Source organism: Esox lucius, chromosome 9, assembly GCF_011004845.1.
Source record: "Esox lucius isolate fEsoLuc1 chromosome 9, fEsoLuc1.pri, whole genome shotgun sequence".
NCBI lineage: Eukaryota > Metazoa > Chordata > Actinopteri > Esociformes > Esocidae > Esox > Esox lucius.
The window spans coordinates 770851-783817 of record NC_047577.1 but is presented as its reverse complement, the minus strand read 5'-3'; the positions used below and the strand labels follow the sequence as shown (position 1 = coordinate 783817).

Here is a 12967-nt window from a genome sequence, read left to right as displayed (position 1 = left end):
GGTTTCTGAACCCCCTGTCACTGAAACAGCTACAGACATAAGACGAGCAACTGCCAATGAAATGTCTGCAGATACCAGATGAGCAACTGTCACTAAAATGTTTACTGACACAAGATGCGGCTCCAAATAATTCTGCTTCTCATTATCTTAATCACAGGTAGGAAATAACATGAGTGAGTGGATGCTCGGGTGCAGTGATTTAGGTACAGACTGTCAGTACTTAAACTCTTAAGATGTTCAGATTGTTCACAACATTTAGTTTTTGTGTAGTTGGTTTCTCTGTTTGAATGTGTCAGCGTCCGACCTACAGTTTTTTCTGTGGTGTTTACAGCACCAGGATATTAACCCAGTAAATGTAATATCTGTGTTCCATTGTGTTGTTTTAAGGGAGTGACATTGATTGTCTGTTTTTATTAGTCTATGACATTATTTTATTTTGTGTGTAGATGTATAGTTTAATCAGTTTAATCAGGTCTCATGTTTTAGTGTTTAGATAACATTTCCTGTACAGAACCCTAAATAACACATTGTTCTCTATACAGAACCCTAAATAACACCTTGTTCTCTATACAGAACCCTAAATAACAGCCTGTTCTTTATGCATAAACCTAAATAACACCTTGTTCTCTATACAGAACCCTAAATAACACCTTGTTCTCTATACAGAACCCTAAATAACACCTTGTTCTCTATACAGAACCCTAAATAACAGCCTGTTCTTTATGCATAAACCTAAATAACACCCTGCTCCCTTTACATTTAATATGCACAATGAACCCTGGTCAATGTCATCTATATGGAATACACATGTTTACAGTAGTTTTATATGGAATACATATGTTTACAGTAGTTTTATATGGAATACACATGTTTACAGTAGTTTTATATGGAATACATATGTTTACAGTAGTTTTATATGAAATACATATGTTTACAGTAGTTTTATATGGAATACATATGTTTACAGTAGTTTTATATGAAATACATATGTTTACAGTAGTTTTATATGGAATACATATGTTTACAGTAGTTTTATATGGAATATATTACAGGATATCTTTGCTAACAGCAGTGCAGTCTGGAGAACAAGGTTCTAGTGGGTTACTGACAAACAGCAATGCACTCTGGGGGATTCGGGTTCTATAGTGTTATTGACCAACAACAGGTTCTGGGTTATTGCTGTAATAATGTGTTTTGAATGTTCTACAGGGCTGGTCCTACTATGCTACCCTGGTAACTGTATTGTTCCTAACATGAGCAAAGAGTGTGTTAGTGTTTCCACTCTTAACCACGTGTGTGTGTGTGTGTGTGTGTGTGTGTGTCCGACCGTGTGTTTTCTAGGTCAGGAAGCAGAATGGAATCCTCTGGAGCGTCAAGGCCCTCTGACGGGTGTGTCTTTACAACTAAAATCCAAAAATCTCAACAGCAACAAAACTCTCAAGAACGACACCAGATCCAGCTTGGCCCAGACTACTCAGGGGGGAGGGAGGGGGGGGAGGGGAGGGAGGACAGAGAGGGACAGCGGTCGATACTCCACAAGCTTTGTGGGTGATTCAAAGTTGGGCCTGACCCCTGGTTCCAGTAGCCCCCTTCAGAGGCTGTCAGCCCCCTCCTTTCCCCAAGCAGAGCTCACTGTGGCTGGGCAGGCCGATAGGGAAGTCCCCCTGCTTCCTGAGGAAGAACCAGACAATGGAGCGGATACATCTGGGCCTCGTCAACCTGTTAAACACGTCACTATGGGTTACGACCCTGCCGGACTGAACACCCACAACAACACCCAGACTGACACACACTCAGACACACACACTGATACACACACTGACAATCACTCTCCACCCAACCTTCAGAGAATTGATAACACACGTGTTACCCACACTGACCCAGTCTCACCCACAAGCCAACAGACAGACTCATCCTCAGACCAACAGACACACACATCCACAGATCAACAGACACAGTCAATCACAGACCAACAGACACACTCATCCACAGACCAACAGACAAAGTCAATCACAGACCAACAGACACACTCATCCACAGACCAAACGACACACTCATCCACAGACCAACAGACACACACATCCACTGATCAACAGACACACTCATCCACAGACCAACAGACACACTCATCCACAGACCAACAGACACACTCATCCACAGACCAACAGACACACTCATCCACAGAACCACAGACACATTCATCCACAGAACCACAGACAAACTCATCCCTCCCCAGAACCCTGCTCCTCCCTCCCTTTGAGCCCACTCATCTTACCTCCAGCCCTCCTAAAGGTCCAGGAGAGCCAGGCAGGACCCATATCCCACACAGGGACCCACTGGTTGGTCTGACGGAGCAGGATGGGTCCTTTGCATGGAGGACAATACGGAGCATCACAGTACAGCAAGAGTTAACGTTCACCTCTGAGGTCACTCTTAATCTGAATTCACGGACCCTGGCCAGCATACCTGTGTCACGTGAGACTGAGGGGGAGGGGCTACATCTGTCAGGTGAGACTGAGGGGGAGGGGCTACCTGTGTCAGGTGTGACTGAGGGGGAGGAGCTACCTGTGTCAGGTGTGACTGGGTGGGAGGGGCTACTTGGGCCATCACAGTTTTCTACGGATCTAGACAGAAATAATCAAACAGTAGCATCCAGTTCCGAGGCAGACATTACTGGTCAAACAGACTCATTATCATCCTTAGAGACAGAATTAACTAATGGGTCCAACACTCTGTCACACACACTACACACATCACACACACCACACAACACACACACCAACCTAAACTCAACACCATCCAGGGTTCTTCACACTCTGACCCCTGGAACCCTGACTGAATTAAACGGCATGTCACACACTACTCTGCCTTCACACAGTCAAACACACCCCACACACACTCACCTGCATACAAACACTCCCTCAAGCTCTGCAAACCTCTCCCCTACTCTCCCTCCTGGGCTTCCTGACTCCCCTGTCTTTCCCTTCTCCCTCTCCGCCTCCCCCTCCCTCAGCCCTGACAATCTGTACAAATGGACTACAAATCCCTACATTGCCCCTCCCTCCACCACAACATCGCTGCTTCTGGGCGATGTAGTCCAGACCCACATCTCATCTCTCACTTCTGACGATCCTCTGCTTGTAACCACAACAACCGACACCATGAGGGACACACACACACCCCTGCTCAAACACACACAAAGTGCACACACACTCCTAACAGACACGGCTTTGCTCGATATTTCTCCTGGACACACACCTGTTCCCTTGACCAGTGTGTCCCCTGCACACACACTTGTCCCAGAACACAGTGCCACACACACTCCTCTCCCAGAACACAGTGCCGCACACACTCCTCTCCCAGGACATACTGTCACAAAGACTCCTCTCCCAGGACACGCTGTCACAAACACTCCTCTCCCAGGATACACAGTCACACACACTTCATTCCCAGGACACATTGACACAACTGGCTCTGTGGTAACCACCACAACCTCCCTCATCCCTTCTATCACAACTGGCTCTGTGGTAACCACCACAACCTCCCTCATCCCTTCTATCACAACTGGCTCTGTGGTAACCACCACAACCTCCCTCATCCCTTCTGTCACAACTGGCTCTGTGGTAACCACCACAACCACAGTTCTGCCATTGCTGACCAAGAAACCACCATCACAGACTACAAAACTACCATCACCAACCGTGAAACCAATACCCTTGACTACACAGACTTCCCCCTGGTCCAGGAACTCCAGACACCCAGCCTGGACAGAGCCTTACCCCAGCGAGGGCAGCCGGTTGGCAGGTACATCTTCTGGCCTGTCCCAGTCCACACAGATCTCCAAACGCAGAGCCAGGATTTATATCGTGCCTGATCTGCCAGCTACAATCAAAGGTGATTGAGTGTGTAAATTACTAGTGTGTATTAATAATTTGTCTAGTAAATATGTGTAAAAATGTGTGTACTAATAATATATATTTGAATAGTGTGTGCATAGTAATAATGTGTGTACTAATAATGTATATAGTAATAGTGCATGTATAGTAATAATGTGTGTACTAATAATGTATATAGTAATAGTGCATGTATAGTAATAATGTGTGTACTAATAATGTATATATTAATAGTGTGTGTATAGCAATAATGTGTGTACTAATAATGTATATAGTAATAGTGCATGTATAGTAATAATGTGTGTACTAATAATGTATATATTAATAGTGTGTGTATAGTAATAATGTGTGTACTAATAATGTATATAGTAATAGTGCATGTATATTAATAATGTGTGTACTAGTAATGTATATAGTAATAGTGTGTGTATAGCAATAATGTGTGTACTAATAATTTATGTAGTAATAGTGCATTTATAGTAATAATGTGTGTACTAATAATGTATATATTAATAGTGCATGTATAGTAATAATGTGTGTACTAATAATGTATATAGTAATAGTGCATGTATAGTAATAATGTGTGTACTAATAATGTATATAGTAATAGTGTGTGTATAGTAATAATGTGTGTACTAATAATTTATGTAGTAATAGTGCATTTATAGTAATAATGTGTGTACTAATAATGTATATATTAATAGTGCATGTATAGTAATAATGTGTGTACTAATAATGTATATAGTAATAGTGTGTGTATAGTAATAATGTGTGTACTAATAATGTATATAGTAATAGTGTGTATAGTAATAATGTGTGTACTAATAATGTGTGTAAAGTAATAGTGTGTGTATTAATAATGTCTGTGTGTGTGTTTTCCCAGAGGTGTCCATTGAGTTGCTGCTGCAGGTTATTCTGGAGGACACCGGTTTTGACCTGACGTCTGACCTGACCAGTGGCTCTGACTTAACCTCTAACCTGACCAGCGGCTCTGACTTAACCTCTGACCTGACCAGCAGCTTGGAGGATGACACAACAGCATGGGTACCCACACACACACACCCTCACACATACACCCACACACACCCACACAAACTGAGTCTCATAATGGACAAAACTGGTATCAGAGATTATGCTTCCAGTATATTTAAACCTGGTAACTATTATCAGTGTTTGGCTCTCAAATGGGAATCATCTGGGGTGTGGTGAATTGTAGATATTTCACAGTAGTGTTTTACAGGGCCTTTTGACAGGATGTTTTATGGGGTCTCTGACGGGATGTTTTATAGGAGCTCTGGCAGGTTGTTTTACAGGGCCTCTGACAAGGTGTTTTATGGGAGCTCTGGCAGGGTGTTTTATAGGTCCTCTGACTGGATGTTTTAAAGGTGCTCTGGCAGGGTGTTTTACAGGGCCTCTGACTGGATGTTTAAAGGAGCTCTGGCCGGGTGTTTTACAGGGCCTCTGACTGGATGTTTAAAGGAGCTCTGGCAGGGTGTTTTACAGGGCTTCTGAGAAGGTGTTTTATAAGAGCTCTGGCAGGGTGTTTTACAGGGCCTTTGACTGGATGTTTAAAGGAGTTCTGGCAGAGTGTTTTACAGGGCCTCAGACTGGATGTTCAAAAGGAGCTCTGGCAGAGTGTTTTACAGGGCCTCTGACAAGGTGTTTTATAAAAGCTCTGGCAGGGTGTTTTACAGGGCCTCTGTCTGGATGTTTTGCAAGTCCTCTGATAGGGGTTTTTACATCGCTTCTGATGGAATGTTTTACAGGGCCTTTGAAAGGGTCTTTTATAGGGGCTCTAGCAGGATGTTTTACAGGGCCTCTGTCAGGTGATTATCAGACGCATTCACTCTCCAAGTCACCAACCCTACAATTTAGTCTGAGGGTGCACACCCCCCAGCACCCCTACTTCCCATGGCAATGTTTCTCAATGTTTCCTAAATGTTTCTCAATGTTTTTCAAAAGTTTCTCAGTTTCTCAATGTTTCTCATTGTTTCTCAATGTTTCTCAAATGTTTCTCAATGTTTCTCAATGTTTCTCAAATGTTTCTCAATGTTTCTCAAATGTTTCTCAACCTTTCTTAATGTTTCTCAATGTTTCTCAAAGGTTTCTCAATGTTTCTCAAATGTTTCTCAATGTTTCTCAATGTTTCTCAAATGTTTCTGTTTCTCAATGTTTCTCAAATGATTCTCAGTGTTTCTCAATGTTTCTCAAATGTTTCTCAGTGTTTCTCAATGTTTCTCAAATGATTCTCAGTGTTTCTCAATGTTTCTCAAATGTTTCTCAAATGTTTCTCAATGTTTCTAAAAGCTTTTGATATCTAGTTGTATTAATGTGGTACTTGACCTCCCATCCTGCAGGTGGCGCCGTACCTCCAGAGAGCCCCAGGATTCCAGGACATACAGGCGGTCTGGAGCAGGTGATTTCAATTTCATAACTCATTCATTGGGTGAGAAGCTCAACCATCCGTGAGGAACTCGGAGTAGAGCCACTGCTCCTTTGCATTGAAAGGAGCCAGTTGAGGTGGTTCGGGCATCTGGTAAGGATGCCCCCAGGACGTCTCCCTAGGGAGGTGTTCCAGGCACGTCCAGCTGGGAGGAGATCTCGGGGTAGGCCCAGGACTAGGTGGAGAGATTATATTTCGACGCTGGCCTGGGAACGCCTCAGGATCCCCCAGTCAGAGCTGGCAAATGTGGCTCGGGAAAGGGAAGATTGAGGTCCCCTGCTGGAGCTGCTGCCCCCGCGACCTGATACCGGATAAGCGGATGAAGAAGATGAGATTCATTGGTTGCTTTAAGAGAATGTTTGGTTGATAAATTGATATGTTGCTTTATTGATTGATGGATCCGTTACCAGCAGTTGTGTTGCATTGTCGTGATGTAATTGATTAGTGGAGTGGTTGGCCCTCATTCATGAAAGGGCTCAGATTCAAACATGGAAAGAGACGTATGATCATCTCCAAGTGTGATTCACGAAACTGTCACACTATTTGGGAATGAGCGTAGATATCAAAACGACCATTCAGGATCTCCATGTTGATACTATTGGCCTGAGTTACTTTGGAAAAGCAAGTTTATTTGTCCAGCGCATTACATACGGAAGTTATACAATATTTAATATTGTGGTAAGTTTGTGTTGTGTTACTTTCCTCTTCATCTTATTATATATTACCTATTATCATCATTCTACTTGTGGTTGTTGTTACTGAGGCTGTTATGATTGTTTGTCGTGATTATGACGGCCTTATTGTGAATCAAGATTGGTTTACACGGTCTCCGACCAGACGTGAGTTTGATCGTAAGGATACGACAAAGATAATATTGATGATTACCAGCTCTGTCTGTGAAATAATCGTATGTACATTTTTAGATCAAATTCAATCATACTCATATTTCTGTAATGGTCAGGGAGTAAGAAAAGTGACAATGTGATTAATGTGTTTAATTGATTGGTTTTTGCTTTGATTCATCCTGTAGTGGTCGAGTGGTCCAGAGTCTGGTGATGTTTAGGACCTCGGAGGCGTTGGCCTGGCTGGGTGTGTCAGGGGCGGAGTCTCTCCTGGAACGCACTGGATTGGCCCAGGCGGTTGGGGAGGGAAGGAGCTTCAGAGGGTCAAAAGTTACAAACATCACTGTTGGAGGTGATTCAGGGGTTGGAGGTTATGATGGATCGTTCCTGGAGAGTCTTGAAACATCTGTGCAAAGCCTGCACGTGATGAGCTTTTCAGGACTAGTGTTGAAATTCAACTGACTGGAACCAAAGTTAGGAACATGACTACTTGAACCAGATTTAGGAACATGACTGTACTGGAACCAGAGTTAGGAACATGACTACTTGAACCAGAGTTAGGAACATGAATTTACTGGAACCAGAGTTAGGAACATGACTGTACTGGAACCAGAGTTAGGAACATGACTGTACTGGAACCAGAGTTAGGAACATAACTGTACTGGACACAGAGTTAGGAACATCACTGTACTGGACACAGAGTTAGGAACATGACTGTACTGGAACCAGAGTTAGGAACATGACTGTACTGGACACAGAGTTAGGAACATGACTGTACTGGAACCAGAGTTAGGAACATGACTGTACTGGAACCAGAGTTAGGAACATGACTGTACTGGACACAGAGTTAGGAACATCACTGTACTGGACACAGAGGAACATAGTGGAATATCAAGAAGTTGTTGCTGACTTTCATTTTCATAAATCATTTTAAAAACATTAAAACATTTCCTCCTCTGCCTCACTCCTCTCCTCCTCTCCTCCTCTCCAATCCGCCAGGTGTGCAGTCTGATGTGTGTGTGTGGTTGTTCCAGTGCCCTGCAGGTTATGAGTGTGTGTGGCAACCAGGTGACCTGGCTGTCTGCTCGTCACTCTGCCATTCTGAATTCTGTCACAACCAGGGAATCTGCACCCACCAGCCAGAACAGCTACCACTCTGCCAGTAAGACAAACCCAGACCACAAATCCTTACTCTAACCCATAACCTGGACCACTAGTACCAAATACCAATGAGAATATGTGAGCCGACCCTGATGACGATGTGTGTGTTCATGTCTCCAGATGCCCAGTCGGGGATCACTTCTGGTTTATGGGGAGTCGTTGTGACGTGAAGATGACGCGGCAGCGGCTGGTGGGGGCATGTCTTGGTGTGCTGGTCGCCATGGTAGTGGTGATCAGCCTCTTGGCGTGCCTGGCTGTGCGGCGATACCGAGCCATGCTGATCCATGCCAAAGTGGACCAGACTCGCAGCAGGTGCATACACCTGGGAGAGATTAGGATTGATTGTCCTGCTCAGGGACAGAATTACAGGGTTCTTCACCATGTCAGGGATTTGTACCAGCGACCTATAGTTTACTGGCACAACGCTGTTGCTGCACTGCCACACATGATTTAAGTAAATAATACAGCTCACATTTTGGGGGATTTAACCATCCCGCTTCTGGTTCATACTGGTCATAAACCATCCCTGTTCTGGTTCATACTGGTCATAAACCATCCCTGTTCTGGTTCATACTGGTCATAAACCATCCCTGTTCTGGTTCATACTGGTCATAAACCATCCCTATTCTGGTTCATACTGGTCATAAACCATCCCTGTTCTGGTTCATACTGGTCATAAACCATCCCTGTTCTGGTTCATACTGGTCATAAACCATCCCTGTTCTGGTTCATACAGGTCATAAACCATCCCTGTTCTGGTTCATACTGGTCATAAACCATCCTTGTTCTGGTTCATACTGGTCATAAACCATCCCTATTCTGGTTCATACTGGTCATAAACCATCCCTGTTCTGGTTCATACTGGTCATAAACCATCCCTGTTCTGGTTCATACTGGTCATAAACCATCCCTGTTCTGGTTCATACTGGTCATAAACCATCCCTGTTCTGGTTCATACTGTTCATAAACCATCCCTGTTCTGGTTCATACTGGTCATAAACCATCCCTATTCTGGTTCATACTGGTCATAAACCATCCCTGTTCTGGTTCATACTGGTCATAAACCATCCCTGTTCTGGTTCATACTGGTCATAAACCATCCCTATTCTGGTTCATACTGGTCATAAACCATCCCTGTTCTGGTTCATACTGGTCATAAACCATCCCTGTTCTGGTTCATACTGTTCATATGAACCTCTCCTCACACTCCCTGCTTCTGGCGACTCCTCACTTCCTGTCTGCCCACCCTGACTTCCTGTGTCTGGTGTGAAATCACAGCCATCACCCTTCCTGGAAACAGGGAGAACGAAACTGAAAGAATGAAAGAGTCGAGCATGCAGGTTTAACACTTTAAAAAGAAAATATTCCTGTTGGATTCTTTAGAGGTTCTCTTGGGGAAGTCCTATGAGTTATGGAAGGAACGCTTCAGTTTTTAGAACCTACTGTAATTTCAGGTTTTATGACGTTTGTCTGTGTGTGTGTGTGTGTGTATGTATGTCTGTGTGTGTGTGTGTGTGTGTGTGTGTAGCTACCGTAGGTTCAACCATTTTGACGAGCTGTCAGGTCGCTTCTGGGGGCGATCAGTCGGTGGATCAGCTGACTCGCTGGATAATCCCGCCTTCACCCACTCCGACGAATTGCTTCACCTAAGGGCACTTGACCGCACCTGCTGTTACCACGACGACACACTATCCCTGGCCTCCACCTGCCCTAGCAACGGAACTCACCTCAACACTGTCTACCAACACAGGTTGGTCATTCGTGCTTCGGAGAACAGAGGATTCTGGCAAATGGGAAGTAATTTGTTTGATATTAGTGTTTGAGGGCTTTTCAGGTCAGAGCAATTCTTCAGCCAATATGATTATTTAAGTGGAGACCCATTTGCTGACACCATAGAGTTATAGTGAATGATGTCAGTGCTTTCTGGTGCTTCAAGCAGCTTCACCCCAGCAACCAGTACGGTTCATGAACGCTTTTTCCAAAGTGACATTAGAACTCGTAGCAAAACTTCTCAGCAAAATCTTTTCCTTAGCCTATTTTATATTGTACAGGAAAAGGTTAAAAGGTTTAATTATTGCACTGAGGTAAAGTTCTGCACACACAAGCCTTATTAGCTTCAGTATAAAACACACAGAAAAAACAGCATTGTAAGAGAATGCTGTCAGGAGAGTTCCCATCTCTTCTCTCCCTCCAGTTCCCAGTACGGCTGGGCACTCAGTGAGGTCAGCCTGGCTGAGTGTGTGGTGGATTCTGGGAAAGCCAGCGACCTGTCAGTCTGCAGCTGGCCCATCGAACCCATCCAGTGGACACCCTTCCCCTTACTGCAGCAGCTAGCCTCCTCACAGAGAGCCACTACGGTACGCACACCCAACTGTCCTCACAGAGAGCCACTACGGTACGCACACCCAACTGTCCTCACAGAGAACCACTGCGGTACGCACACCCAACTGTCCTCACAGAGAGCCACTACGGTACGCACACCCAACTGTCCTCACAGAGAACCACTACGGTACGCACACCCAACTGTCCTCACAGAGAACCACTACGGTACGCACACCCAACTGTCCTCACAGAGAACCACTACGGTACGCACACCCAACTGTCCTCACAGAGAACCACTACGGTACGCACACCCAACTGTCCTCACAGAGAACCACTGCGGTACGCACACCCAACTGTCCTCACAGAGAACCACTACGGTACGCACACCCAACTGTCCTCACAGAGAACCACTAGGGTACGCACACCCAACTGTCCTCACAGAGAACCACTACGGTACGCACACCCAACTGTCCTCACACACCCAGACTGTGTTCACCCCAACTGTCCTCACACCCCGAATGTGTTCATATTTGAAGTTAATTGTAAGTTACATTTTTTAATTATGAGTTATGCAGTATTAGCAGGCTCAAATCAAATAGTGCCAGGTTGTGTGCGTGCATGGGGTTAAGGTTAAAGACGGTAAGAAGGACAGAGGTATCAATTGTTGTTGCTACTCTGTTTGTCCAGGTGAGGGTGCCACGTCCTCGGTCCTACTGTGAAGGCATGGAGCTGGTGGAGATGGAGAAGAGCTGGACCGCCTAGCAACCATTTATGGACTGCCTAGCAACTGCCTAGTAATCACCATTCTGACCGCTGAGCAATCACTGACAGAACAGAACAGTCTCCATCCCATATCCACTTGGCCACGGTGAACTTTGGGACACCCTAGTGACGTAAATGATACAATCCATGATGAAATATATCACTGAACCAAGAGAAAAAAATGAATCCCTGGACAACTAAATAAATGGATTTACTACATACTGTAAACTGAATTTCTGGACCAACTGAATAAACTGGATCAAACTATTGCTGGCTGTCTGAAACCTCCCAAATCATCAATGGAGCTGAGACAACTGAGTGTGTAAAAGGTCAAATACAGGTGTTTAATGTTTGTCCTGTTCCACACAAGTGTGTTTGTGTAAAATAGAGACTTTTTTAAGATGCATTTTCAGCCATTTTCATCCTTTATTTTGACAGGAAAGATAGAGTGAGTATTTTCTGAAAAAGCAGTGAGCTGAATTCAAACCCCTGCTGGGGGGAAGTGAACCCTGCAACATCAGCCTACTAGACCCCTAAACCACCACCCTAAACCCTAAACCACCACCCTAGAACCCTAAACCACCTCCATAGACCCCTAAACCACCACCCTAGACCCCTGGACCACCACCCTAGACCCCTAAACCACCACCCTAGACCCCTAAACCACCACCCTAGACCCCTAAACCACCTCCATAGACCCCTAAACCACCACCCTAGACCCCTAAACCACCTCCATAGACCCCTAAACCACCACCCTAGAACCCTAAACCACCTCCATAGACCCCTAAACCACCACCCTAGAACCCTAAACCACCTCCATAGACCCCTAAACCACCACCCTAGAACCCTTAACCACCTCCATAGACCCCTGGACCACCACCCTAGAACCCTAAACCACCTCCATAGACCCCTAAACCACCACCCTAGAACCCTGGACCACCACCCTAGAACCGTAAACCACCACCCTAGACCCCTGGACCACCACCCTAGAACCCTAAACCACCACCCTAGACCCCTAAACCACCACCCTAGACCCCTGGACCACCACCCTAGAACCCTAAACCACCTCCCTAGAGATGCTGATATGCTCTGTGGGCCATAAACCAGGGATGGTCTATCACTCCTGATCAGCTTCAATTATCAATGAAAACCTTTGGTACTGATATTCAGGAGTCAATGTATTTACAACAACAGATTTTTCATGTTTAGACATTTTAGACTTTATTCAACAGAAACGCCCCTCGGAGGCAGTAACTTATTAAACACATGTTTTAAATATTTAAATTATTTGGGTGTCTGAAAATAGCATGTATAGCTGTTTAACTATTATTCACTTTTTTTACAGCAGCCAGGACTTTGCATTGATGTCTCTTGAAAGCGGACAAGATGTTAGATGTATAAAACTTCATAAGGTTTCAATAAGGGTTTTATCCATCCATACAGGCCAGGAGTTCAATAAACATCACATTTGGGACACAGTGACTTGCAATTCATAGTCCACATTGAAGGAATAAAACAAGCATAAAATTACACATTTCTCCTAT

The 12967-nt window shown here is 44.6% G+C and overlaps 1 protein-coding gene across 1 annotated transcript; it reads left to right on the top strand.

The window, feature by feature from the left end:
- The first annotated feature begins 1504 nt into the window (after positions 1–1504).
- si:ch211-14k19.8 (serine-rich adhesin for platelets) lies at positions 1505–11692 on the top strand. The gene is made up of 9 exons (XM_029122043.2): positions 1505–3894; positions 4777–4937; positions 6251–6309; positions 7367–7530; positions 8178–8340; positions 8460–8651; positions 9868–10089; positions 10534–10696; positions 11349–11692. The coding sequence occupies exons 1-9, from the start codon at positions 1737–1739 to the stop codon at positions 11421–11423; spliced, it is 3357 nt and encodes a 1118-aa protein (XP_028977876.2). The 5' UTR covers positions 1505–1736; the 3' UTR covers positions 11424–11692.
- The last annotated feature ends 1275 nt before the right edge of the window (positions 11693–12967 follow it).